General features: G+C 45.1%; 2 protein-coding genes across 2 annotated transcripts; one reads left to right on the top strand and one right to left on the bottom strand.

Moving 5' to 3' along the window:
- Nucleotides 1–3,989: 3,989 nt before the first annotated feature.
- On the top strand, nucleotides 3,990–7,061 carry LOC124503268 (cystatin-9-like). The gene is made up of 3 exons (XM_047068196.1): nucleotides 3,990–4,229; nucleotides 5,965–6,084; nucleotides 6,969–7,061. The coding sequence occupies exons 1-3, from the start codon at nucleotides 3,990–3,992 to the stop codon at nucleotides 7,059–7,061; spliced, it is 453 nt and encodes a 150-aa protein (XP_046924152.1).
- Nucleotides 7,062–15,565: 8,504 nt separating this feature from the next.
- On the bottom strand, nucleotides 15,566–25,332 carry LOC124503359 (cystatin-13-like). Its single transcript, XM_047068361.1, has 3 exons — nucleotides 25,105–25,332; nucleotides 19,364–19,477; nucleotides 15,566–15,649 (listed from the first exon to the last, which is right to left on the bottom strand). Exons 1-3 carry the CDS (start codon nucleotides 25,330–25,332, stop codon nucleotides 15,566–15,568), a joined length of 426 nt encoding a protein of 141 aa, XP_046924317.1.
- Between the last annotated feature and the right edge of the window lie 612 nt (nucleotides 25,333–25,944).

The raw sequence follows: 25,944 nt of genomic DNA, 5'->3' as shown, positions 1-25,944 counted from the left end.
ATAGATAGATAGATAGATAGATAGATAGATAGATAGATAGATACACAGACCTGGCTGAAACTAAGATGCAAAGCCCCCTCTCCCCACTAGTTAGGAAAGTTGCTTCTTTGGAGCCCACAACAATTGACTTTTTTCCCTTGGGTACTCCTTCTATTGCCTGATGTCCTTGCACGATCCGATCCTGTGCCTCAGCCTCCGCAGCATGCTAAGATGAGATCTAGGGACAACTTGAGTCTCATCCTCCCATCCTTAATCCAGCAAGAAAGAGGGTCTGCACTGTTCAAAAGCCAAACTGGAACGTCAATGTGTCCTCTTTTTGTTTCTAGTACAACAGTCAAACTCTTTGTGAGCTAAGGACAAGAATTGTTATTAACCACATTGTAATATGATGGTCAATGAGTCTATTGGGGCAACGGCAGGAAAGACTTGAGACAGGCCACCTTGATTGCATTGTGAACCTTTTAAATCCTAGTACCATCTGAGCAACGAATCACCCTGCAGCTACAGTCCCCACACCACACACACACACCATACCTCAGTCTTGGAACAAGCACTTAAGACTAGATTTTAAATACTTCCTTGGGATATTGTTGTTTCCGTGTCAATAATGAGATGGTGGACAGAACCACTTTTATGCCCTTGACTCTTTTTGTCATGAGATTATTCTACAGAGATGTTCTAGAATGGAATATCTTACCAGCAGAGAGATGATCCTCACTGATCATTTTGAAATCAATGCCGTAGAAATAACTCATCTTAAAACAGAGAATGACAATGTTTGAATGACCTAAGAATGGACATTTATACAGACATATCCTAAGAGAGGGGCAATATGCAACCCTGACTGTGGGAAATTTGCCTAAAAATCACTGGAGCCCAACACTTGATGGAAATGGCCCCAGCTCAGGCAGGAACACTCAGGGAGCTCACTGCAGAGGGGCATTACTAATTTAGCACACTGGGAGGCCTGCCTCACATTTGCTGGAAGTGGACAGTGCATGAAAGCAATAATCTGAAGGAAATGCTGTTTTAGACTATACACTTGCCCATGCAAGGGTCAGAGCTAATGCCACCTCCAGTGATGCCTCACCGGCTGTGGGCATCTGCCAACGCAACAGCCTGGCTCTGTGCCCTGGACTCATAGGCTGTGGGGACAGGCTTTGTTCCCAAGCTTCACCAACGGGGTCTAGAAATTGGCCCCGCACAGTGATAACAGCCAGAACACTGGGCAACCTTGGAAGGCAAGACATATCTGGACATGAACACCTGACACTATGTGTTGGTAGGGGCAATTTCCATTCCCTGGAACCACCTGAAAGCCAAGATTTCTGGCAAACATTCTCAGGAATGAATTCCCAGGCCTGTAGTCGGGAATCATGTGGGACATTAGAAGAGCATACCTATGTTGATTATCAAAAGCTCAGCTCTGTGGTCTCTTCTGCACCAGCCAGGGGACACTGGACACTACTCTCGGCATTCCCACGGTGTTAGAGTCTGGACACATCCTAGGTAAAATAAATACAGGACTGCACACAAAGTAGCAATGAAGTGGTGAATAGCTTCCTAGCCTTCCCCCTTAGGGAACAAAGAAAGAAGAATGCTAGAGCAGGGGACGATGGACTGTCCGGTAATGTACATAAGGACCTACTCCAGCTGTCTGAAGTCCCTGCCATGTGTGTGAGACTCACCAAAGCTCTCCACATCTCTGAAGAAAATAAGAATACCTCCATGACATGGAAACATATATGGCAGCATCAGGTATATTGCAGTTTAAAAAAATATAAAGGTGTAGGGTAACTCTGAAGGGGAAAATAGCACCAAGCAACCTATATCAAGGCTGGAGGGGCTTCCAGTATGGGTAAACAGGTACAGAGAATTCCTAAAAAGGTCAGTGATTGAGATTTGGACTTATCAGAGGGTAAAGCAATTGCTTACTGTCTGGAGAAGCCAATGTAGATAGAATCATCAATATGACTTGGGAAAAAATTTTTTCAAGAACAATTACAGGGGACGTTTACAAAATGTGTATTCAAAATTCTGAGTAAGTTAAACAATATAAAATAAGCAATTGAACATCTGGAAAATTTGTTTATGAAGAAAGAATAATCAGGTATAAAAATAAAAACAGTAAAACCTTGGATTCCGAGTAACTTGTTCTGCGAGTGTTCTGCAACCTGAGCAAACATTTCTAATAAATTTTAACTTGACAAACAAGTGATGTCTTGTAATACAAGTCCTATGTGATGCCAAACATCACATGATCACAACTGAGCCAATGGTTCTTGAAATTCACTGTGATATACAAGTGCTTTCTATTACAAGCATCACTCCAAAATGAATTATGCTCGCAAACCAAGGTTTTACTACATAAAAAAGAAATATTTGGCACAACACTTATCACAATAGCTGACTATAGAAAAAAAATGAATCAGTCAATTCGTGGGTACTGTTTAATGTGAGAATGAGTTTTGAGAGGCCTCATCCTGGGAAGGACGCCAGCTCTGAGGGCCTCTGCATGAGAACAGGCTGCCAGCTTCAAAGCAGCCTTTTTTCCATCCATAGGGCCATATGGTCACTGAGGCCTGGGGGTCTGAAATCTTACAGCAGGCAAGGAGTGGCAACCTTCCCTGATCCACTGCAGCCTCTATGAACCAGTCTCAGCCTGGGCCCATGCCCTACACTTGGGTGACTTCTCATTGTGATTCAGCGGCATCCTCTCCAGGGACTCACTCAGAACTGTGCTCCCCAAAATGTGGTCCAGGACCAGGACCAGCAGCATCCCCCAGGAGCAGGTGAAGATGCAAACTCTCCAGCCCTGCCAGACTTGACTGGGTCAGAATCCTGAGTGAGGAAAAGGTCCAGAGTCCTGGGTGTCCACAGGCCTTCAGGGCATTCTGGTCCCCCTGAGTTCACAAGTAGCTGCAGACATGTGCTGAAGCCTTTCACAGGCACAGAGCTGAAGCCTTGTTTGGAAAGATGTGTTCTTTAGTTCTTCCAGAGCCTCATTTGCTATTCCAGATGGAGGCTGTGAGGGTCTTTCTCTAGAACCCAGACTCTGCACACAAGAGATTGTGTCCACTGAACCCTAAGAACCAAGGCCACTAGAGGGCACCTATGCTCACCTACTGGTCACAGCTCAGCTATCTTGAAGCTCACTGGCTTTGCTCTGGGTCTGTCTCTTACTCCACCCTCCCTCCCCTAGAGCAAATTCCTACAAAGGGATCTATAGGCCCAGGGTGTGTCAAGGGTCACCCTGCTGCAACACCTTTGGAGAGAGGACTCTTACATCATCCAGCCAGACCCCCAGGCTGAGCACATGGCTAAGTGCAAAGGGAGATGCAGTGAGCTCAGCTGGAACCTCCTGCTTCTGGGATCCCAAACTTCCATAGCCTGGCATAATCCCAGGAGTCAATGAACCTTATCTGCTCTCCTGCTCAAGGTGGGCTGGGAAGCTGAGGAGGGACACAGACACATGGACCCATCAAGACCTCCATGGTCTTTCCTTCACAGGATACCCATTTTCTCTGGACAGGATCCTTCTGTCTCCCCCAAAGCTAACTCTTGGCAACTAACTCAACCTTTTGGCTCTGTCCTTGTTTCAGTGGCTCTCATTCTACTGTTCTGCCCTGGGATCACCTTCCACTTCTACCTCTTGCCCTTGTGTCCTTGTTTCAGCCTGTGATTCTGGGGCATACAAATGAAGTCCCTCTCCAGTGAGGTGCTGAGGGAGAGGTTGTCTGGAAATCAGCTACAGGGGACCCCTCCCTCTTATTGCTGGTTCTTTCCAAACCACCCTGCCTGAGCTTGCCCCTGTCTCTAGACAGGAGGCAATTATGCAGCTTGGGATGGGGGAGTCAGGGTGACATGTGGGAAGGGACAGGGTATAATAGCAGAGAGGAGATCCAGAGGGAGGAGTTGTTCTGAAGCTGATATACTGGACCAATTCCCAAGGAGGCTCAGTGGGAGCCTGAGCTAGAAGGACAAAGGCCATGGGTGTCCAAGTATCTGTAGTCATTCCAAACTGGCGGTGCCGGTGGGCTCTGCCCTGGGCCATGCTGCTGCTTCTCTTAGGTTCTGAGTTCCTGGAAGAAGTAGAGAGTGAAGATGAAAAACCTACAATGAGCTACTTACTTGCAACTGTGGAGTATGCCATACACATATTCAACCTGCAGAGCAACGATACAAATGCCTACAGGCTGGTGCGCATCTTAAAGCCCAGGAGAGAGCAGGTATGTACCACATCTTCTGGCCTAATTACCTGCACTTGCTATGAAGTCAGTATCAGAGGTGCAGTCAGGGGTCCTATCTAGGGATATTGTTCACCATCTGAAGTCCGTAATACAGCAAAAATACAAACACCACAGTTAGTTACAGTTTTATGAAAGAAACAATTTAAAAATGCAAACACCCAGCTCAATGTATACCACATGTAAGATGTTTTCCTCTTCATCATTTTTAGAAGTTACTTATTGATGATCAAAATATGGACTATGGAATGGTAGTCCTATGAAATGATCCTGAGTAAGGCAAAGACCAAGACAGAAAGGAGGAGAAGGAGACAGATTGAGAAATGCAGAGGAGACATAATGAAGAAATATTCTAAGAAAACATATGTAAACAGGAACAGAGAACAGACACCAAGAGAGGTTGGAGTGGGGATGGAGGATCCAGGGAGAAAGGATTCTTCCTCATCCAGAGCAGCCACTGTGACCTCAGGGCCTCTTCTCTGCACTCCTCCCATACTCTTCCTAGACCATGGTTCTCAATCCTGGAGTACTGTTCTTATAATGGAGAGTCTACAGAATGCAGCCAAGAATGCCATTTTCACAGGGACTCTAACAGGAACAAGTCTGGTTGTGTGTGTATGAAGGGGTTTGGGGTGTGTAAGTGTGGGTGTGAGTGTCTCAGTGAATTTGAGTGCAAGTGTATATGTGTGTTAGTATTAATTTTTGAGTGAGTGTGTGACTTTTTGTGTGTGTAGGTATGAGTGTGAGTGAGTGTGGGTTAGTGTGTAGTATGTCTGTGAGTGTGAGCATACAGCAAGTGTGTGTAAGTATGTATGTCTGTGAGAGAATTGTGTGTGCACATTGGGAGCCCAGGACCTTCCTCTCTCTCCCTCTGGACCTCTGCCCTGAGAGCCTGAGGGAAGGGCAGTGGGAGCTCCACCCTGCATGAGCTCCACCCTCTGCAGACACTGCAATGCCAGCTTCCAGCTGGGTCTGCCACCCAAGCTCTTTCAGGCTGGGCTCTCTCTACTGTGGGTTTCCTAGATCTGCATTTGCACTCAGTTTGGGTGTTGGGGGAAATGGAGGGTGGAGTGGGGAGTATGGGATGGAATGAAGCATAATAGAGTGGAGAAGAGATAAAAAAAAATTCAGAATGTACTTTGTATTAGAACAAGAGGTATCCAGAAGCCATGTTCATGTGCACGTGTGTGTGTGTTATGTGTGTGTGTGCGTGTGTGCTCACACATGTGTGTGTACATGTGAGTGTTCAGGCAGCATTGCAGGGCATTTTCCTATTGTCAGGCAGGTGACAGGTGTGACAATGGGGCTGTAGATGCACCTCCCACTCTGGGGCTGTTACTCAGCAAACTCTTACAGAGACAACACCCTGCCAGGCCCTGGGCACCTGTGCCCCAGGGGTGCTGTTGTAGCTTTAGAAGCATGCTGGACATCAGGCTCAGTCTCCTTGGGGTATTTGGGGACATGGGGCAGTGGGTGTGATGTATTAATGCTGAATGACTCAGCTGGCATTTCCCCCTGGTCTGAATATCAACCACAGGCCTCTTTGCTCTGAATTCGCCAAGCTTGGCCTTACCCCCAGCAAGCTGACCCAGCCCCAAAGGCAGCTCCTTAGTGGAGGAGTGTTTGGGGCTGTTTCTACACTGCATGGATCTACAGTAGCAGTTGCTCAAGGGTACCATGAGGTGGGTTCTCATGTTAATGTCCATGTCTGTAACAGTTCAAGGAGGACAGCACATTGGCATTCTCTTTTGAGCTTCAGCTTAGAAGAACAAGATGTGGGAAATTTGATGAAGACATTGACAACTGTCCCTTTCAAGCAAGTTCAGAGAAGAACAATGTAAGACACACAGCAGGTCCTTTGGGTTACACAGTTGAGGATGCAGCATGGAGCTGAGGGGAGGTGGTGAAGATGACAGCGCCATTCCTTGAGACACAGAGGAGTGAGGGAGCTTCAGGCCTTGTCACACCCATGGCTGGTGCTGCAGTTGGAGCCAGCTGGGAAAGCCAGCCCCAAGATCCACTTGTAGGTCCCTAGCCAATCTGGGAACTGATTCTGAATGCTCACCTCATGCTAGCTGCCTGTCCCCAAAGCCATAGTGGTATCAGATTGCTCCTGGTCACGAGGATTCAGGTCTCCTGGGAAGGCCATAGGATATCCCTTCTCTGGTCTTTATTGACCTCCTTTTTCTAAATAATTCAGGGGGAGCATATTGAGATGGGCTACATGACCTTTGCCAAAATGGCTTTCTCAGGTCCCACTGAGAAAAGAATCAATTGGATGGGGATTGAGGAGGGGCCCATGACCCTCCTTCCCATGCCTTGACCAGGTTCCACTGACTTATCAGCTGCTGCTCCAGGGGAAATGATCAAGGTGAACCCCAGCTCTGGGATATACCTCACCTGGAGTGATGGGCTCTTCTGAGCTAGCACCCCCTGGGAGAGAGCACCCCAATGCTCTACTAAGGGTCTGGGTTACACTGGGTCAGCCTAAAGGTCCCCTGGAGACCACTGGCCTAAAGATGAGAAAATGACACAGGAGTCCCTGAGATCAGGACAAGGGCCCAGGTCCAGAACAGGCAAGGGGATGCACCTGAGGGCCACAGCCTGCCCCCCAGCTGCTCATCCTGTGATGTGTGATTGGGATGTGTGCTGTGTTTAATGTTGAAGCTACTATTTCTAACCACTCTCCACTCACCTTCCATCCCTGTGCTTGACCCTCAGATCATCACCTGCTTTTTCACCATCGCCAGTGAGCCCTGGTTAACACTGTTTGAACTCTGGAATAAGACCTGCTTGGATGGCTTCCACAAATGAGACTCCAGCCCATCTGGCTCTGGCTGCTCTCCTCTGGGACACCAGTGTTGTCCTGTGGGTGGCCTTTCAGTGGTTGAGTAGGTCCAAGTTTTGTTCTCTTTATTTGTAAATATCTGGTATCTCCTATTGGGGCATTGTGAAAATTCCTCATTACTTCATACAGAAAAATCATTAAACATTGGCATTCCAAGAAGCTTTGTGTGGCATGGTTCCAGAAGGATGGGACGAGCAAGTGAAGAAATCATCCAGCAGGGAAACATCATAGTCCCAAGTGTGTGAGTTCTCTTCCCTCTAGGACCTCTGCTTTAGTAAGTCATTAGTCTTATTATCATTGTCTCGTTGCTTTTAAAGTTCCATAGAGAATGTGAACACATATTACAATGTTGTCTTTCAGTGAGACTGTATCTACACACACACAGGCAAGGATCAGATTCGGTCCTTAAGGCCATGGATGCCTCCCACCCCCACACAGATTTTCCTCTAGTGCCAGTGCAGCTGGTGACCCCAGTACCTGACACTCCATACTCCACATCAATATCTTCCTCTACCCCTAGCTTTGGTTAGCAAGGCTTTCTCTGTACCAGTGGCACTTCATCAGCAGAGGACACACATCTCAGTGGGGAAAGATAAGGACTATGGACACACTTCACCCCCAGGAAAAGCTTCAGTGGGGAAGGGCTTAGGGTCCCAACCTCAGACTGGCAGCCAGAGATGAGAACCACAGGGTTCTCACACACTTCAGCAGGACAAAACTCGTGGCTGCTCAGTGACTCATAAAACAGCCACATTAACTTTCTCCCTCCTCTGCCTCCCTTCCTCTCTGTGTCCCCCGTCATCACGTCCTAAATGCACTACTTGCCCCAGAAACTCTTCATTGCAGGGTCTCCCTGGGGACTTGCAGCAGACATGTATGCTAGACATCTTCAGGGCTCATCCTCTACAGAGACCTGGATGGACCTCCCAGGAATGTATGATTCTAGGCTGAGCCACAGGGAGCCACTGCAGCGTCCACAGAGGCTGGAGCTCATGCAGGGTGGAGCTCCTACTGCCCTTCCCTCTGGCCCTCAGGGCAGAGGTCCAGAGAGAGATAGAGGAAAGTCCTGGGCCCCCAATGTGCACACACACACTCATTCACAGACATACACACTCACACACGCTGCAGTGCCAGCTCCCGGCTGGGTCTGCCACCCAAGCTCTCTCAGGCTGCACCTCTGCTGTGGGTTTCCCAGATCTGCACTTGCACTGAGTTTGGGTATTGTGGAAAATGGAAGGTGGAGGGAGGGTATGGGATGGAATGAAGCAGAATAGAGTGGAGAGGAGTAGAGAGAATTCCAGCAGCACTTTGTAATAAGACAAGAAGCATCCAGAAGCCATGTTCATGTGTGGGTGTGCGCACGCCTACATGGGAGTGTTCCATCAGTACTGGAGGGCCTTTTCCTATTGTTTGGCAGGTGGCAGGTGTGACAATGGGGCTGTATATGAGTCTCCCACTCTGGGACTGATGTTACTCAACAAACTTTACAGAGCCAACACCCACCTGGACACTGGGCACTGGGCACCTGTGCCCCAGGAGTGCTGCTGCAGCTTCAGAAGCATGCTGGATGTCAGGCCGGGTCTCCCAGGGGCATCTAGGGACTTGGAGCTCCAGTGTGTGATGTATTAATGGTGTATGACTCAGCTGGCATCTCCCCCTGGCCTGAATACCAATCACAGGCCTCTTTGCTGTGAATTCCCCAAGCTTGGCCTTACCCCCAGCAAGCTGACCCAGCCCCAGAGGCAGCTCCCTAGTGGGGGAGTGTTTGAGCTCTCCCTACACTGCATGGATCTACACTAGCAGCTGCTCAACAGAACCATGGTGGGTTGGCATCTAATGTCTCCATGTACCACAGATAGAAAAGAGCCTGGCCTTCTCCATGTAGTTGGAGCTTTGCAGAACCGAATGTGGGAAATTTGATGATGACATTGACAACTGTCCCTTCCAAGAAAGCCCAGAGCTGAACAATGTAAGACACACAGAAGGCCCCTTGTGTTACATAGCTAAGGTTACAGCTTGGGGCAGAGGGGGAGGGGGAGTAGATACAGTGCCATTCCTTGGGACACAAAGGAGTGAGGGAGAAACCGGCCCTGTCACACCCATGGCTGGTGCTGCAGTAGGAATGAGCCAGGCAGGCCAGGCCCAGGGTCCACTGGTAGGCCCCTAGCCAATGTCATAACTGACTCTGTCCACTCACCTCATTCTAGCACCTGTCCCATAGGCCATAGTGGGGTCAGGTTGCTCCTGGCCACAAGTACCATGTCTCCTGGGGCTGAGACAGGAAGTCCCTTCTCTGAGCTTTATCCATCTCCCTTTCCTGCCTTCAGGAGAGGGCCATGTCAGGATGGGCTACATCGCCTGGCCTGTTGTGGCTATTTCTGAGGTTCTCTTGTCTCTGCTGAGTGCATGATGGTGTGAGGGTTGAGGAGAATCCCACACTCCTCCCTCCCATTCTCTGACCTGCATCCCACTGATCTATCAGCTGCTGCTCCAGGGGAAAATTTCAAGGTGAACCCCAGCTCGGGGACATGACCACATGGTACGAGGGGCTACTCTGACATAGCATCCCCTGGGAGAGAGCACCCTAATGCTCTACTAGGGGCCTGGGTCACACTGCATCCACCTGAGTGTTCCCCTGGAGTCCACTTGTCTAAGGATGAGAACATGGTACAGGAGCCCTTGAGGTCAGGACAAGGCCCCAGGCACAAAACAGACAGGGCTCAGGCAGAGATGCACCTGAGGTCCACAGTCTGCATCCCCAGCTGCTCACCTCAGGAGGTGTGGTTGGGATGTGTGCTGTGTTGAGAGCTAGAGCCTCTGTTTTCCACCACTCTCCATTCACCTTCCACCTGTGCTTGATCCCTCAGACTTTCAACGGCTTCTTCACCATTGCCACTATACCCTGGGAAACCACCTTCAAACTCCTGTACAATGTTTGCTTCGAGGGCTTCCATTGAGTGCTGCTATACCCTGCCTGACTCTGGCTGTTCTGGATCCAGTTGCTCCTTATAGGTGTCTCTTCAGTGGCTGTGCAACACCAGCTCTGTTTGTTTTCTAGCAAGTGCCTGGGTCTCACTTCCAGCCATTATGGAAATTCCTCATTGTCCATTTTTTTTCATATAGAATAGATCATTAAAAATCAGCATTTCAAGAAGCTTTGTGTGTCAGGGTTCCAGAAGGATGGGACGAGCAAGTGAAGGAATCATCCAGCAGGGAAACCTCATGGTCCCAAGTGTGTGAGTTTTCTTCCCTCTAGGACCTCTGGGCCAGTTCCAGGTGGCACAATCTAGAAGCACAAGTGCTTCTGAGCTGCTGTTCAGGATCATGGGGGATGAACTACATCTCCAGATGTGCAATGACCATGACCATGAAGGCAACCCAAAGTAAAAGATGAACCCAGACAGGCCCTTGGCCCTCAGGACAAATGTGGCACCTGTCTCATGAATCTTCTAGAAGAAAATTTGGCAAACTTTTGTCCTTTGAGGGTCCAATGGTCTTGTTCTCAACTCCCCAGTGTTGCCTTGAAAGTACCATAGACATAAGCAGCTGACTTCAGCTCAGGTCATGATCTCGCAGTCCGTGAGTTTGAGCCCCGCATCGGGCTCTGTGCTGACAGCTCAGAGCCTGGAGCCTGTTTCAGATACTGTGTCTCCCTCTCTCTGACCCTCCCCCGTTCATGCTCTGTCTCTCTCTGTCTCAAAAATAAATAAACGTTAAAAAAAATTAAAACGAAAGTACCATAGACAATATGAACACAAATAAGGGTGTTGTATTCCAGTCAGACTGTATTTACACACAGGCAGGGGCCACATTTTGTTCTCAAGCTGTGGCAGCACCCCCTAACCAGTCATCCCTTCAGTGCCCATGCAGTTGGACTACCCGGTGGCTGACATTCCCTGCTTCACCCCAATGTCCTTGTCTCCCTCAATTTCTGCTCAGGGCTTCCTCTGTGCAAGTGGCACTCCAGAAGCAGAGCAGGCACACCTCAGTGGGGAGAAGTAAGGCAACATTCCATCCCCAGGTGGGGCTGTAGTGTGGAAGAGCCCATTGTCCCAGCCTCAGAGAGGCTGTCAGAGTCAAGATCCACAGGGTATCACACTCTTCTGCAGGACAAAACCCATGGCTGCTCAGTGACCCATAACAACAGCCACATTGACTTCTCCCTCCTCTGCCTCCCTTTTTTTTTGTGTGTGCCCTTGTGATCATCTCCCAAATGAATTATCTACATCCTCCAGTCTGCCTCACAGGGTCTCACTGGGGATTCAGCAGACATGTGGTATTAGATGTCTTCAGGGCTTATCCTCCATAGAGACCTGGATGGGCTTCCCATTATTCCAGACAGAGATGGGGGAGAGCCTGGCAGTGGGCATCCTTGCTGCTGGCTGAGCATCACTCAGCATGGACACAGCTGTGCTCTTGTCCCACAGCACCCCCACCTAGTCCCAGACTTGAGTAGATTTTTCTGAAGATCCTCCCACCCACCACCCTCCTGCCTGCTCCCACATTGGTCTGTTCTGAGTTGTGCCTCAATCCACAGAGGGAAGCATAAAGGGGTCTCTTTATCCACTGTGATCCCAACATATTTTCCACAGTCAATTCCACTAATTCTACTGAAGTACCATCAGGTGGCTCTAGGAGACAGTCTCCTGTGGTGGGAATGGGAGAGGTAACTGTCCAGGCCCTTTGTGAGCTCATCCCACCTCCTGGAACTGGGGGAGTGGAGCCAACAAGGTAAGGCATCAAGTTGTGGCTCCTGGCAGGGTCTCACTAAATTTTGTACCAGATCACATTTGTGGGGCTTCATTAATCGTTCCGCCCCTCCTCCTCCCATGGGAATCTACAGAGAGTAGGGATTTTGTCACAGTTTCTACTGTGCCCAAGGCCCTGAGGGTGAGTACATGTTTCAGGTGTTCCAGCTTTGTAATAAGTGTAGGACTGAGAGACCAGTTCTTGTGGAAAGACCCCTCTCCCTTACCCCGTCCATCCTTATTGGTTTGGGGTGGTCCTGCCTGCTTCTTTTCCAGAGTCTGTGTGTTAAAGGCACAGGGAAATGGGTTTCTGCATACTCACTGTTGCCATGAGGTAGGTCCTTAGGCAAAGCCCTGCCAGAGGCAGAGACAGAGGCAGCAAGTTGCTAGAAACATAATTCAGCTGCCTGGCCAGGTCTCAATTCCCAGAAAGGAAAAGAGGCCCAGTCCATGGCTTAGTCTCAGGAGGGCTCCTTCTTCTCCTGAAACGTGAGTCAAGTGTTGACTCCACCACCCTAGCTGTTGGTTGACCTGTCAGCCTCAGTCTCTGGGTCAAGACCTGAAGCCTTGAAAATAGCTGTACTGGCTATCAAATGCTCTTCACATATTAATGGTGTTCTGCTCTGTGGCCACTTCACCAACTTCCAGGGGACATTGACACTTTCCTCAACTTTTCCAGGGTGTCAGGGTCATGATATAGCCTCAAGTAAATACAGGACTGAACACAAAGTAACCACAAAGTGGAAAGCTTGAGGAGGACTTGGAGGATGCCCAGGCTTCTCCCATTGGGTCCAGAAGGATAAGGGGGTTGGAACCTGGGGGAGGGGGAGCTGGCAGGTGATGTACATGATAATATATCCCAGCAGCCTGCAGTCCTTGCCATATGCGTGAGCCTTAGCATGGCTCTGTACATTCCAGATATCTACTCCAGTCCCTGATGCTGACACCCCTCAGATCTCAATACCTTACATGGGATTCAGACATGGGTTTCTCCCTGGCCCTTGTCTAGCCCAGGAAAGGAGCATGTCCTGCTTCAAGGTACATTTTTGACTCTCTTTTTTTCAAAATTTCTCATGATCAAAGGGAAAACGAGGACATGGTGGCAAAGCCAATGCTTCTGGCTTCCATGTGTCTTCTAAAGAGCACAATTTCCAGAGAAGTGTGAGAGAAGGATGCAATTTTTCTTTGGCAGCTGCCCCCCCACACACACACCAGTGGCCCAGGCTTAGCCTTAAATGAGCCTTCGAATCTTGGAAGGGAATGAGCCAATATTCAGACACTCAAGTGTCTCAGAGCCTATACATCCACACATTCCAGTTCTCTTCATGCTCACATATACCCCTGCCAACTGTCGAAATAAAAACTCAGAAATCTCAGTCAATGTAACTGTCTTGATCCTGATTCTTCATTCTTACTAACTCAGTGCATCAGAAGGGCCCAGGTAGTTTTGGAGAGTTAAACCCAAAGCAGCATCCCACTAATACTATCCAGATGACTTGGCTGTGGTTAGTACAGTCTGATTTGCCCCAGATATTTCAGGTATTATGGATAAGATGCAAACAATTAGTCCAGAGTGTGTGAATGTGTTAGGTCTTTCCATGTGTGGAACCTCATTGTCAGGGCTAGGGGAGAAAGTCATGTGCCAGGGGCTGCTCATGGGAACAAGTGGGGCTGGCTAACTCCAGTTATAGAGCAAGAGAGAAAGTGTGCTGGCAGTTCAGGCTGTGCACCCACAGTGGTTGGGGGCTTAAGTGCAGAGGTGGGCAGAGAAGTACAAGATATAGGTGCTGCAGGTATAGGGATCCTCATCCCAAGGTAGGGGGAGCAATGAGACCCACTCTGACTGTGTCCCCAGAGCTCCATGACCATGTGGAGGAGGATGGAGGCCAGGGTGTGCCTTCCCCAGGACACCACTGCTGGCTGAGGTGAGAAGGTGCAAACTGTGTCCTGTTGCCTGGCTTCCCCCAGACATAGCTCAGGTGGTCCCACGCTGTCCCTCACAGTGGATCTGAACTCCACTATGAGGTTGTTTCCTCCAGAATCTGACCTTAAGACAGAAATTCAAGTGTAAGTTGTTTACTTGGAGGTAATTATAGAAAATACCAGAAGACAATAGGGAAGTAGGAATGGGAAGCAGCATTAACAATGTGGGCAACTAGGGCTTTTGTCTTTTCACCTCTCGGAGACTGGATAGAATATGCCTCAGTGTTTTCTTCCAGGGGTACAAAGGCTGAGGCATTCCCTCCACAGCACTCCAGCCACTTCCCACAGGTGGAGAGAAAGCCTTCAGACAAAGAGGCTCAGTGTGGGTAGTGTTTACCTGTCAGCCAGGTGGCCTCTGATCTTCACTATCTCTCATATGTCTAAGATGACATGTGTCATCTAAGTAGCTCCTGTGCTACTACTGACACTGCCCTGGCTGGCCTTGACCTGCACATTAGTGCTGCAGTTTCCACATCCAGGTTTCAGAAAGTGCCTCTTTCTGGTCATGTTAACTATCTTCATTATCTTAGCCCACATCTACACACACACACACATACACACACACACACTTGTGCACAAACACACACACAGTGGTAGCCAACCTCCAACATGACCTCCACTGATCCTCATCTCCTGGTCTCACATCCTTGTAGAGTCCCCCCAACACTGAACCAGAACTAATCTGGGTGGCAAATAGTACAAGGAAGAGGTGATGGTGTGTGACATCTGAAGCTGGATCACAAAGGGCTCAATGCCCTTTGGCTTCCATCTTGGTCTCTCAGAACATTCTATCTGGAGGAAGCCATATGAAGCACATAGCAGCCCTGTGGAGAGACTGACATGGAAGAGAACAGAGATCTCCTGTCAATGGCCAACGTCAACTTGTAGTCATGAGTGTGAGCCACCTGAGAAGTGGATTCTCCAGAGCCAAATTAACCCTCATGTGAGGGCAGTGTAGTCAATGACTGAGTGTAGATACTCAGACACTCACTCAAGAGAGACAGTGACACCTGGAAACACCCCACCAAGTCTCCCTCAGATCCCTGACCCACCGACACCCTGAGAGACTTAAATTTATTAAGCCACTAGGGGCAGGGTGATTAGACACGCAGCATTAGATAACTAACACATAAAACTGTGCACACACACATACACAAAACGGCTTACTATCCATGAAACATCAATCCCCTTGCATTTTTTCTGTTTCACGTCAAAACCAAAAGTACATTGCAAATCTAAAAATGACCCAACTATCTTCCAGTTGGATTGGTTGTCTAAAACTGTTTCTAAACCATTGGACTGTATCTTCCCTGGAGTCCTAGGCAGGGAGATTTTTGTGGAAATCCATGGAAGGAACGCTCCCAAATAAGTCAGACCCTCAGAACCTTGATGAAATAACACACGAGCTCAAAACAGTTGAGCTTAGTTAGTTCTCCAGAAACAGCTGTCAGTGAAAAGTAATTTGTCCTCAGAGTTCAATGAGATATTGGAAACAGGCTCATACGTTCTTCCGTTTATTGGTAGCAGATTGTCCTGCTAGTAGATGACAGAGTCAATTAGAACAGGCTGATCAATACTGTAAAAAGGCATTATGTTCTCAGTATCAGCCCCTAAAGAGTAGATAAAAAAGCAAAAAAGTCACAAAAATGAAGTCAATGGGTCAGTTTATTTTAATGTTTTGCAAGTGTCTTTGCTTCTTTAAAATGGAAGTGAGAGCAGCTGAATATGCTAGAAGATAATTAGACCTCTTTGCATTGTTTCTTCAGCATAGTGAACTCAAATTTCCAAGGTTTGGTTGCAACAATAAAGGTGCAATAAAACATCTAAAAAAGACAAAAAGAATAATCAGCTTATAAGAAAGAAAAATAAAAAGCAAACAAATAAACATATGTTTCTATTTCCAGGTATCAGGATTTGGCTTCAGGGTGGCTAAAGGCTGCCTGAGCCAGTCATGCCTCCACAGTCTCTGGAACTGTTGAACCTGAGGCCATCTGGGAGAGGAGCCAGCCTCATTCACCAGGATGGACCACTGCCAATTCATCTCCATGTGATCTGAAGCCATCATGGATGTCTGAGCCATCATGGATAGCTGGACCCCAGAATAGCTGGACCCCAGAAACTGATTATTCTCAGGAATCCTCATCTCCAGATCTGTTGCTCATCTAGCCACCCTGACTTCCCTGCAGCCCACTGAGACTCCATGTTGCATGGAAAGCCCAGTGAATCCTACCCAGGAGCTACAACCCAACAAGAATAGTATAGAGTCCTGTATCCCTTGGTGAGGCTGGTCAAAATCAGGCCAGAGATGAGAAGCAAAGACTGCAGCCAGGGAGCTAAGGGGACACACAGAGCTCTTCCCAGGGCCTGCAGAATGAGCAGAATTTCAGGTTCCTGGTGTGGGATGAGTTCAACTAAAATCTTTATTCAGTTAGAATAAAAATATAAACTAGGAATGCCTCCACTATATCAATGGAAACATGAATGGCAACATCCAATATAATTGAAGTTATATAAGATAAAAATACTGATATACAAGTACTGATAAAAAATCAGATTGAGGAATAAAATAGGACCAAGCTACCAGCAATCCAGACAGACCATTGGAGAACTAAGGCCAGTCCAGGGATGCATCCCAGCTAGAGTGGCATCTGGGATGGGTTCATCTGGTTCCCAGCAGTGGTAGGAAGGGGAGAGAGTGGATTTATCAGAGAGTTAACTAATTGCTTAATTTCTGGATCAGCCAAAGTAGACAGGAAACAATCAGAAAGAAGATAAATTGAAAAACAAAATATCAGGATCAATTCTAGAGGACATCTAAACAATGTATATCAAAAATCTTTAAGAAGCGAAAAATTACTAAATGAGTAGTTCAACTTCCAGGAACTTTACCTGCATGGAAACAATAACCAGATATACATTCAAATAGAAATAAAGGATATTAATTAAAGCACTGTTCATAATAGCTAAAAATTAGGAAAACTTAACCAATTCTCAGGAATTGGCTTAGAAAAATGTGTAAAACCATTAAATGAAATCACAGTTTCACTATATGATACTCTCACATAATTTTACAGTTTTAGAAATTCTTAGAACTTATTATTAAGTGAAAATCTAGATTATAATACAGTAGAGAGTATGATCCCAACTGCACAAAATACAAATATAAAATATAGGAAAGTTAATATAAATAACAATATATTGACAGTGGTAAACTCTACATAAGAGTATTTATGGTTGATTTTAAGTAATTTAATACTTTTGAAGGTTCCAAATTTTCTACATGAAATGAATCAGGCCAATAACTATTTAAAATCATATCAAGTTTTAAATTTATATTCCAAAGAGCTCAGATGTTTGCCTTTTCTTCATTTCTAAATCCCAACAAATAATTGAAGGAAGTGTTTAGGTCAAATCTATAAGAGTTCTATGAAATGAGAAAGGACCCTGTGCAAGGACAGAGACAGAGAGGATTCTCCATGTGATAAGAAGTGGATGCAATCAAGGTGATGAAGTCTTCTGAGCAGCAGAAGCTCCATGTAGAGGATGAGATCATAAGAGGAAACCAAGAAAGCAAACTGTCTCTAAACCCCACAAGACTTGAAGTCATCCTCAATTCTTCTCTCACTCTCCATGGCCAATCCATCAGAAATTCGAACCAAGCCTTTCACAGACATCCAGAACCCAGTACCTCTAGCATCCTAACCAACATCAGACTCCTACTGATCTTGCTGTCTCCATCCCTGCCCCCATGCTGGCTCTTCTCCATGTGTCTCTCCATGCCTGCACTCCTATTTCTACCTGGCATGTCTCGAAAGCCCAATGACTTTTATGGGCTGTGTCAATGGGCACTTTTACCCTATGACCTCTACTGTCTGTGCCAAGGGTGCCTTTGCCCTCCAAGAGATGTGTCAGTGGGCACTCTTGCCCTCTGACCTATATAGACCACACCAATGGGCACCCTCTGGCTTCCAGTTGAGTTCAGCCAAGGAGAGACAGAGGCAGGAAGTGGGAGGCATGAGGAGTTGAGGTCAGAGGGTTCCAATGGGTTGGCTGTGGTTCCTGACAGGGACCCACAGATTGCTCCAGAAAAAAAAAAAAGATATTAAAAAGAAAATCTTAATGATTATGAGGGATATTAAAACATCTCAACCTTACTAGAAATCAGGGAGTGACAATGTGAAAAGGTGACAAGATCACCTTTCTCATACATCAGAATGAATACATTTAAGACTCAACCCCAAGTGCTGAGGGAACATGAACAACAACACACACCACTGATGAAAGGTATGCTGGTTCAGCCACTTTGGAGAGTAAAACAGGTTGTAAGTCACATGTGGTAGCCCACGAACGCTTAAGCTGCATGTGTGGCAGTATGGTGGCCCCACTCCCGAGCCCCCCCTGCCCCGGGGGAAAGTCCCAAACCTGCTCAGTCAGCACCTGTCTCAACAGTCACTGCTTCACTTGTTAAAAGTGAAAATTTAAGACAACCACAGGTATGTAAAATAGCAAGATAGTTACATACAATGTAATACAGTCATATAAGAGCTTAATATGCACTAATACAAATAATTTTAGCCAATTTCTATATACATTAAATGACCCAAGAAATCATTTGGCATAAATAATATTAGGTTGTACTAACATAACAAATCTCAAAACATATTGTTGAGTGGGAAAAAAAAGAACAAGAGAAAGTTCCAAAATTTGTGTACCTTTTGAAAAATATGCAAAACTCTACATACACAGATTAAATATTAAAAAAAAAAACTGGTTAAGAACACCTCTCTCTCTCTCTCTCTCTGCCCCTGTCCTGTTCACACTGTCTTTCTCTATTTCTCAAAATAAATTAATAAACTTTAAAAACCTTAAAAAATAAAAATATTACTTAATTGAAAAGAAGTTCTAATAATTTATAATAATAGCCAACTTTCTAGATGTAGCCATCGACTTGCATTTGTTATTCATTAGAATACCTACTATTCATTGGAATATGAAGATGTGTTTTATTTGCACATTTGGGCAATTTTCAGGAACCACTAATCTGCCATTATTTTTGCTTAGCCATGTGTCATGCCAGCTTTAAGTATATACTAAATAGGTGTCTTCTGTGAAGACACAGAAATATACATACTTGTATATGCAGCTTCAACTATGAAAAAGAAAAAATGGATCTTCTATGAAAAGATAACCAAAACAAATTTGAAAAAGTGGAAAGGAAAGTTACATCTGTCCACCTGAACCTAGCCCAGCTTGCACAATAGTGAGAAATAATGAACAGGTGTCTATATGTGTGCTGGTGGGGGTTAGGGGAAGGTGGTATCAGCAAAAAAAAAACAAAACAAAAAACAAATAAACAAACACCAATAAAAACGATAGAAACAATCTCTGTGTCTACAATCTGGCCATCCTGGATCCTGAATATGATCAGAATATAGTTTAGAAAGGAAACTAGAAAATCAAAGCAGGATTGGTCCTATTGATGTTCTCAGTCTGGTACACAGACCTAACTAAGGACTGCTCCCACTTGAGGCATATACCTTTTGCATTTGGGGGTCCTGTTGTAATAAGCAGTTTTCATTTTCTCCTGAAATTTTCTTGCACATTGTTCGGGCAATTTTGACTTCAAGAAAGTAATCCAAACTCTCTGTGACCTGTCAAGGAGCAATTTAAAAATTCGAGATCATAAACGAATACATGATATCAACTGTCATCTCTGATAAACGAGTATGTCGTTGACTACTTACAGCTAAGACTGTCTCCCTGTCTGCCTCCCTCCTACAGTTTCCTTGCCAGAAACTTTGGGATAACTGGAGGGGCAGGGGTTCTTCCCTTGATGCCTCTCCTTCTGTCTGTCTCTCATCACGATGTTGAATGTTAAATAATGACAACTGTCCCCAAGATAAGGCAAGAAAACTATCCCCCCAAAAATGCTTTCCCCAGAAAGGTAATGGTTTGCTTATTGGAGCCAGGTAAATAAACAGCAGAGTTAAAATATCTTCATACTTAATAGATATTGGGGGAAGAAGACAAGACATCCCAGGACTCAAATTTACTTGGAGGGTATTGCTTCTCTCTCTAGCTTCTCTCCTCGGTACTTTTAGCAACCCCTTGTGATACACTCTCCTAAGTCCCTGACTTCAGGTCCTCTTCTTTACCTGTGCAGAACCCCCCACCAGCCCTTGTATTCCAGAGGCACCCAGGGGAAATTGAAATGCACAATGGCAAATGGAGACTTTCATTATTTAAAAGTGAGAACAAGGTAAGATTTTACAAGACTTAAGGGAGAGAAAGTATTAAAGAGAATGACTAAGTTAAACAGAATAATTGACCCTAGAAGAATCAGAGACAATTCAGAAAATACAGTAAGCATTTTGGACATTCAAAAAAAGTTGCCCAGACATTAAAACAAAATGGTTGTGGTGGAAAGAATTCTAAGTATGGTTCTTGAATATCATATATACTTTACATTTTTTCAGTTATGTATATATGTGTATATAAAATGTTTGTAAGGACAGAGCCAACTGCCCTCAGGAAATGATGAGTCAGAAATTGAGTCTTCATTTCCATTTTTTAACTCAGCAACATCCAAACATACTCCTAGAGTTTGTTTTTATGATGGGATAACAAGTTTCTTAATGTCAATACAATCAGCTTTTGGGACTGGATCGATCTTTGTGGTGGGGGCTGTCCTGGGAACTGTAGGGTGCTTAGCAGCATCCCTGGTCTCTGCCCACTAGATGTCAGCAGCAGCCCCCTCTGGTTGTGATGACCAAAGATGCCTCCAGATATTGCCAAAAATTCCCTACCAAGCAAAATCCACGCCCACTTAAGAAACACTGCTTTATATCTGAGTAATACTTCCAAGTTAAAATTATCATAAAAACAAACTGCTCTGAATCATACTCAATAGCCACCAACCAACCACCAGCCCTATCTTGACCCCTGATTGCCCAGAAAAGGGAGGGGAATGGGGGTCCTGGCTGCTGAGGCAGCCCTGCCATAGACAGGCCCTCTGACCCTCCGGCTACGGTGTCCCACTACTCACACTTCATTCATATCACTTAATCAGTAACATGTGCTCATTCCTAGCAGATATCCTGGGTTTAAATCTTGGCTTTTCTACATACTAGCTGTGTGTCCCTGAGCAAATTACTAACCACTTCTGTGGCTGTTTCCTCTTTAAAGTGCAAGAAAGTAGTTTCTATGTAATGAGTTGTGAGATTTGAATGAGCATATGAAAAGCAACCAGGCCCCAGGGCTGCTGGGTAGTTAAGTTTCTGACTCTCTGGCTAAAATGAACAAATCAGGAGACTATAGATGCTGGAGAGGATGTGGAGAAATGAGAACCCTCTTGCACTGTTGGTGGGAATGCAAACTGGTGCAGCCACTCTGGAAAACAGTGTGGAGATTCCTCAAAAAATTAAAAATAGATCTACCCTATGACCCAGCAATAGCACTGCTAGGAACTTACCTAAGGAATACAGGAGTGCTGATGCATAGGGGCACTTGTACCCCAATATTTATAGCAGCACTTTCAACAATAGCCAAGTTATGGAAAGAGCCTAAATGTCCATCAGCTGACGAATGGATAAAGAAATTGTGGTTTATATACACAATGGAATACTACTTGGCAATGAGAAAGAATGAAATATGGCCATTTGTAGCAACAGGGATGGAACTGGAGAGTGTTATGCTAAGTGAAATAAGTCATACAGAGAAAGACAGATACTATATGTCTTCACTCTTATGTGGATCCTGAGAAACTTAATAGAAGACCATGGGCGAGGGGAAGGAAAAATAAAGTTACAGAGGGAGAGAGCCAAGCCATAAGAGACTCTTAAAAACTGAGAATAAACTGAGGGTTGATGGGGAGTGGGAGGGAGAGGAGGGTGGGTGATGGGATTGAGGAGGGCATCTGTTGGGAGGAGCACTGGGTGTTATAAGGAAACCAATTTGACGTTAAATTTCATATTAAAAAAAGGCTTCTGACTCGATTTTGGCTTAGGTCATGATCTCGTGGTTATTAATATGGAACCCCACATTGGTCTTGGCAGTGACAGAAAAGAGCCTGCTTGGGATTTTCTCTCTCCCTCTCTGTCTCTCTGTCTCTCTCTCTCTCTCTCTCTTAAACTTTAAAACAAAATAGAGAAAGAAAAGGAAAAGCAACCAGAGTTGACCCTTGAACAACGTGGGGGTTACAGGCACAGTCAAAAATCCAAGTGGAAATTTTGACTCCTCAATAACTTAACTACTAATAGAAGACTTAACAATAACATAAACAATCAATTAACACATATTTTGTGTGTCGTATATATTCTATACTGTATCCTTGCAATAAAGTAAGCTAGAGTAAACAAAATTTTATTTAAAAAAGTCATAAGGAAGAGAAAATATATTTACAGTACTGCACTGTATTTCTTGAAACAAATTAGCATATAATTGGACCCATGGTGCTCATTTTTACCATCATTCACCTCGCACAAAATCTATAGCAGAGCCTTAGTCAACTGTAAACTAGAGCAAGTGGTTGCAAACTTCTTCTTTAAGAACTGGAGGGTGAATATTTTAGGCTCAGAACACACAGTCTTCTCATTGCAGTGCAAAAGTAGCCTTAGACAGCACTCAAATAATTCAGGTGACAATGCTCAATAAAACTTTATTTATAGACACATAAATTTAAATTTTATGTAATTTTCATATCACAAAATACTATTTTTATTTCTTATAACCATTCTTAGTTCATGGGGCATACAAAATAAGCAGCAAGCCAGACTTGCCTGGAGGCTATAATTGTCTAACTCCTGATATAGATCTTTGTACGTTTAAGTTAAATCATCCAGTAAAATAAAGCTCTTTTCTTTATATAGAACCTGTGTGTGTGTTACTAAGTTTAATCTGAATTATCACCAAGCACTTTTCTTTTTGCTTTTTTTTTTGTTTAACATTTATTTATTTATGAGAGACAGAGAGAGAGAGAGAGAGAGAGAGAGCAAGTGGGGGAGGGGGAGGGAGAGAGGGAGACAGAATCTGAAGCAGGCTCCAGGCTCTGAGCTGTCAGCAAAAAGCCCAGTGAGGGGCTTGAACTGACAAATTGTGAGATCATGACCTGAGGTGAAGTCAGACACTTAACTAACTGAGCCACCCAGGTGCTCCAAGGAATTTCAAATACCTCTGTTCTAGCCTCTTTTTGAATCCATTTCAACCTGATTCTTTTGAATTCTTACCTGCATTCAAGAGTTAACATGAGCTGAGAAATAAAATGTACATTCATGGGGAAAAAAATAGCACACAGTACAAAATAATTTATAATTTGGAGGACATGAGAATTTGCAGTATATTTGATTAAATACCTGCCTATAAAGCAGAACCATTTATTTGTGGAAGTGAAAAAGCACAGATAAAGAGAAGTCCATGAAAGTATAGTTTTGGACAAGGTGAGAACTTCATTAAGGACAGGCACTAACCATAAATGAGACCCAAAGACAATTGATATTTATGAGGCTTTACTTTAGCCACCCAGTGGTGAGGGAGAGAGTCAAAGTCTGTGTGTGTGTTGAGGATGGACAAGGGGTCAAATGTCCCAGCCTCATAGAGGATGAAGCTGCCAAATGAGCCTTCTCTCCTGACCCTGTTAAGAAAAGAGTAACCTGAGTAGGTTCCTGGTGACCTGGAGGGATGTACAGCAAAGGTTAGAAGGAAGAGGGGCAAGAGGGGACAGAGCTAGCAAAAGAGGAAGAAAAGCAAAAAATGCATCCCTGTACTACATGTCACTTTGATGTTGCAGGGTAGCCCCCATGCCCCATTAGCCACTCTCTCTTCCCTTTCTTAAAGTCCAGCCAGACTGGCTGAACCCCCTTTCCTTCTGTGTGCCTACTGATTATTCTCTGGGGTTTCCCCAAACCACAGTCCAATCATCGTTCTCAGGAGACAGCATTGGTACTCTCTTCTATGATACAGTCCATATTCCAATTCCTCCAACTAGTCCAATAACATCTTTTATATGTTTTTTTTAATTATTCAAGAGATAAGACAAGACCACACATTGAATTTAGTTGTCCTGTTTCTTACATCTCCTTTAATCAAGCAGTTTTCCTGCTTTTTCTCCTTGTCTTTCATGACACTGATATTTTTAAGAGGTCTTACATAATGCTCTATAATATGGATTTGTCTAACTGTTCCTTCGTATTACCTTCAGGGGATGGATTTTTTTTCTCCCAAGATTTTATTTAAGTTCAAGTTAGTTAACATATAGTGTAGTATTGGCTTCAGGAGTAGAATTTAGTGATTCATCACTTACATATAACACCCAGTGCTTATCACAACATCACTCCTTAATCCCCATCACCTGTTTAGCCTGTACCCCCACCCATATCCCCTCTAGCAACCCTCAGTTTGTTCTCTATAGTTAAGAGTCTCTTATGGTTTGCCTCCCTCTCTGTCTTTATTTTATTTTGTTTGTTTTGTTTTATTTATTTTATTTTATTTTATTTTATTTTATTTTGTTTTGTTTTGTTTTGTTTTTCCTTCTCTTCTTTCAGGGGATGGATTTTAGACAAGAACACCATAGAAAGATAAGGTTGTGTCCTTTCCATGACATCACATCAGGGACACATGATGTCAATTTGTCCCAGTGTTGGTGATGAGCATTGGGTGAGCCAGGCATTCACCAGATTTCCTAATTGTAAGGGTATATTTTCCCTCTTATAATTAATGAAAGAATCCCTCCAGCAATTTGCCCTCCACACTGTCCCACCAAGTGGATGTAGGATTCATTGATGATGTTTGCCTGAAGTAGTTGTTGCCATTATGATTTGCTACTTACATAGTCTTTTACATCTAGAGGTAGGCATTTTCCTGTAAAGAAGAGCCTTCCCTTCTCTGTCCTGGTTCCTTTTTTTCAGCAAAAGCTGGATGTGCACTTTCTTTGCTTTTTCACTGTCACAATCCATGCCTGTAATTACTCATTTTGATGATACCAGCCCAAACTATCCCAAACTGGGCCCTTCAAGAGCCCTTCTTGGGTTCTCACCTATGCTTTCTGATATGACTATAATAAATTCTGTTATTTTAATGGATATTTTATGTTTCATCCTGGAATAATAAAAGATGAATCCTAATTAATTTTCCTCCAAAAAACCCTAAAATAAAATTAATATATATTTGGCCAAAGACATTTCTCAGCTCTTTTCCACTCCCTGGTCTCTGTGGCCCTCCATGGAAATGGTACCCCCATGACTGCATCTTGGAGAGAAAGAGCAAGAAGAAAATGCTCACTGACCTGCTCCTGGGATTTCAGGACCTTCACCACCTTGTAGCTGTACTTGTCTTTGCTGGTCTTATTAAATTCTTTCATGGCAAACCACAGTGCTTGTTGCACATAGACATAGGTTTCAGGGATGTCTTGGAATTTTCTCACCACCTTTGGCCTGCCCCAGGCATGAACACTTCTGGATACAAGGGCCACAGTGGCCACCAGGAGCAGCAGGCTCTGGCAGAGTCTGGCCATGGCACCTCAGCCAAGGGGGCACACGCCTTGTTCCTTTTTTCCTTCCAGGGCTGGACTGGGCTGGGCTGGCCCTGCTGCTTCTGCACCCCTAGATCTTCCTGGCACTGCTAGGAGTGAAAGAGGGATAACTTCTGTTATCTTTGTGTCTTCTGGGCTTCTCTTTCTCCTTTCCCAAAGAGAAGAGGAGTGAGAAATCACAATCACAATTCAGAGCATTTTCCCATTTTGGCTGTTTCTTTTTGGAAGGATGCATGCCTCCATGCACTCACAACCTTTCCCTTCCCTACCAGGAGATTCCTGCCTCCTTGTCTGTGAGGTCCCAACACATCCACTGCAGGTGCCTGCCTGTATCAGGTTTCTATGCACAGAATGGGATAAGGACCTGCAACAGACACACTGCCACAGGGAGAACATTGGTCTCAAAACTCATCTTATTATTTCCTCTCCAGGAGCATGTATGAAAATCCTCAGCCAGAGCCTTTGTCCTGCTTCAAAAGTACCCCCTGCATCTCCCCTGTTTCCAGTCAGGCTCACTATCAATCACACTGAGATCTATTTATGGAGTATTATTGAGTCGTGCCAGGCCTCATAATAAGGATGTCACATGTTTCT

Source organism: Lynx rufus, unplaced genomic scaffold (genome assembly GCF_022079265.1).
Source record: "Lynx rufus isolate CCGP_SWC_20201006 ecotype Redwood Valley unplaced genomic scaffold, mLynRuf1.p SCAF_8, whole genome shotgun sequence".
NCBI classification, from domain to species: Eukaryota; Metazoa; Chordata; class Mammalia; order Carnivora; family Felidae; genus Lynx; species Lynx rufus.
This window is presented reverse-complemented; position numbering and strand designations above follow the sequence as displayed.

Excerpts from the sequence above, each read along its gene's own strand:
- LOC124503268 (XM_047068196.1), top strand. The coding sequence starts at position 3,990 with ATGGGTGTCCAAGTATCTGTAGTCATTCCAAACTGGCGGTGCCGGTGG. Across the intron at positions 4,230-5,964 it reads TAAAGCCCAGGAGAGAGCAG|TTCAAGGAGGACAGCACATT; the intron begins GTATGTACCACA and ends TGTCTGTAACAG. Across the intron at positions 6,085-6,968 it reads CAAGTTCAGAGAAGAACAAT|ATCATCACCTGCTTTTTCAC; the intron begins GTAAGACACACA and ends CTTGACCCTCAG.
- LOC124503359 (XM_047068361.1), bottom strand. The coding sequence starts at position 25,332 with ATGGCCAGACTCTGCCAGAGCCTGCTGCTCCTGGTGGCCACTGTGGCC. Across the intron at positions 19,478-25,104 it reads TCCTGAAATCCCAGGAGCAG|GTCACAGAGAGTTTGGATTA; the intron begins GTCAGTGAGCAT and ends GCTCCTTGACAG. Across the intron at positions 15,650-19,363 it reads AGGACCCCCAAATGCAAAAG|ATGTTTTATTGCACCTTTAT; the intron begins GTATATGCCTCA and ends TGTCTTTTTTAG.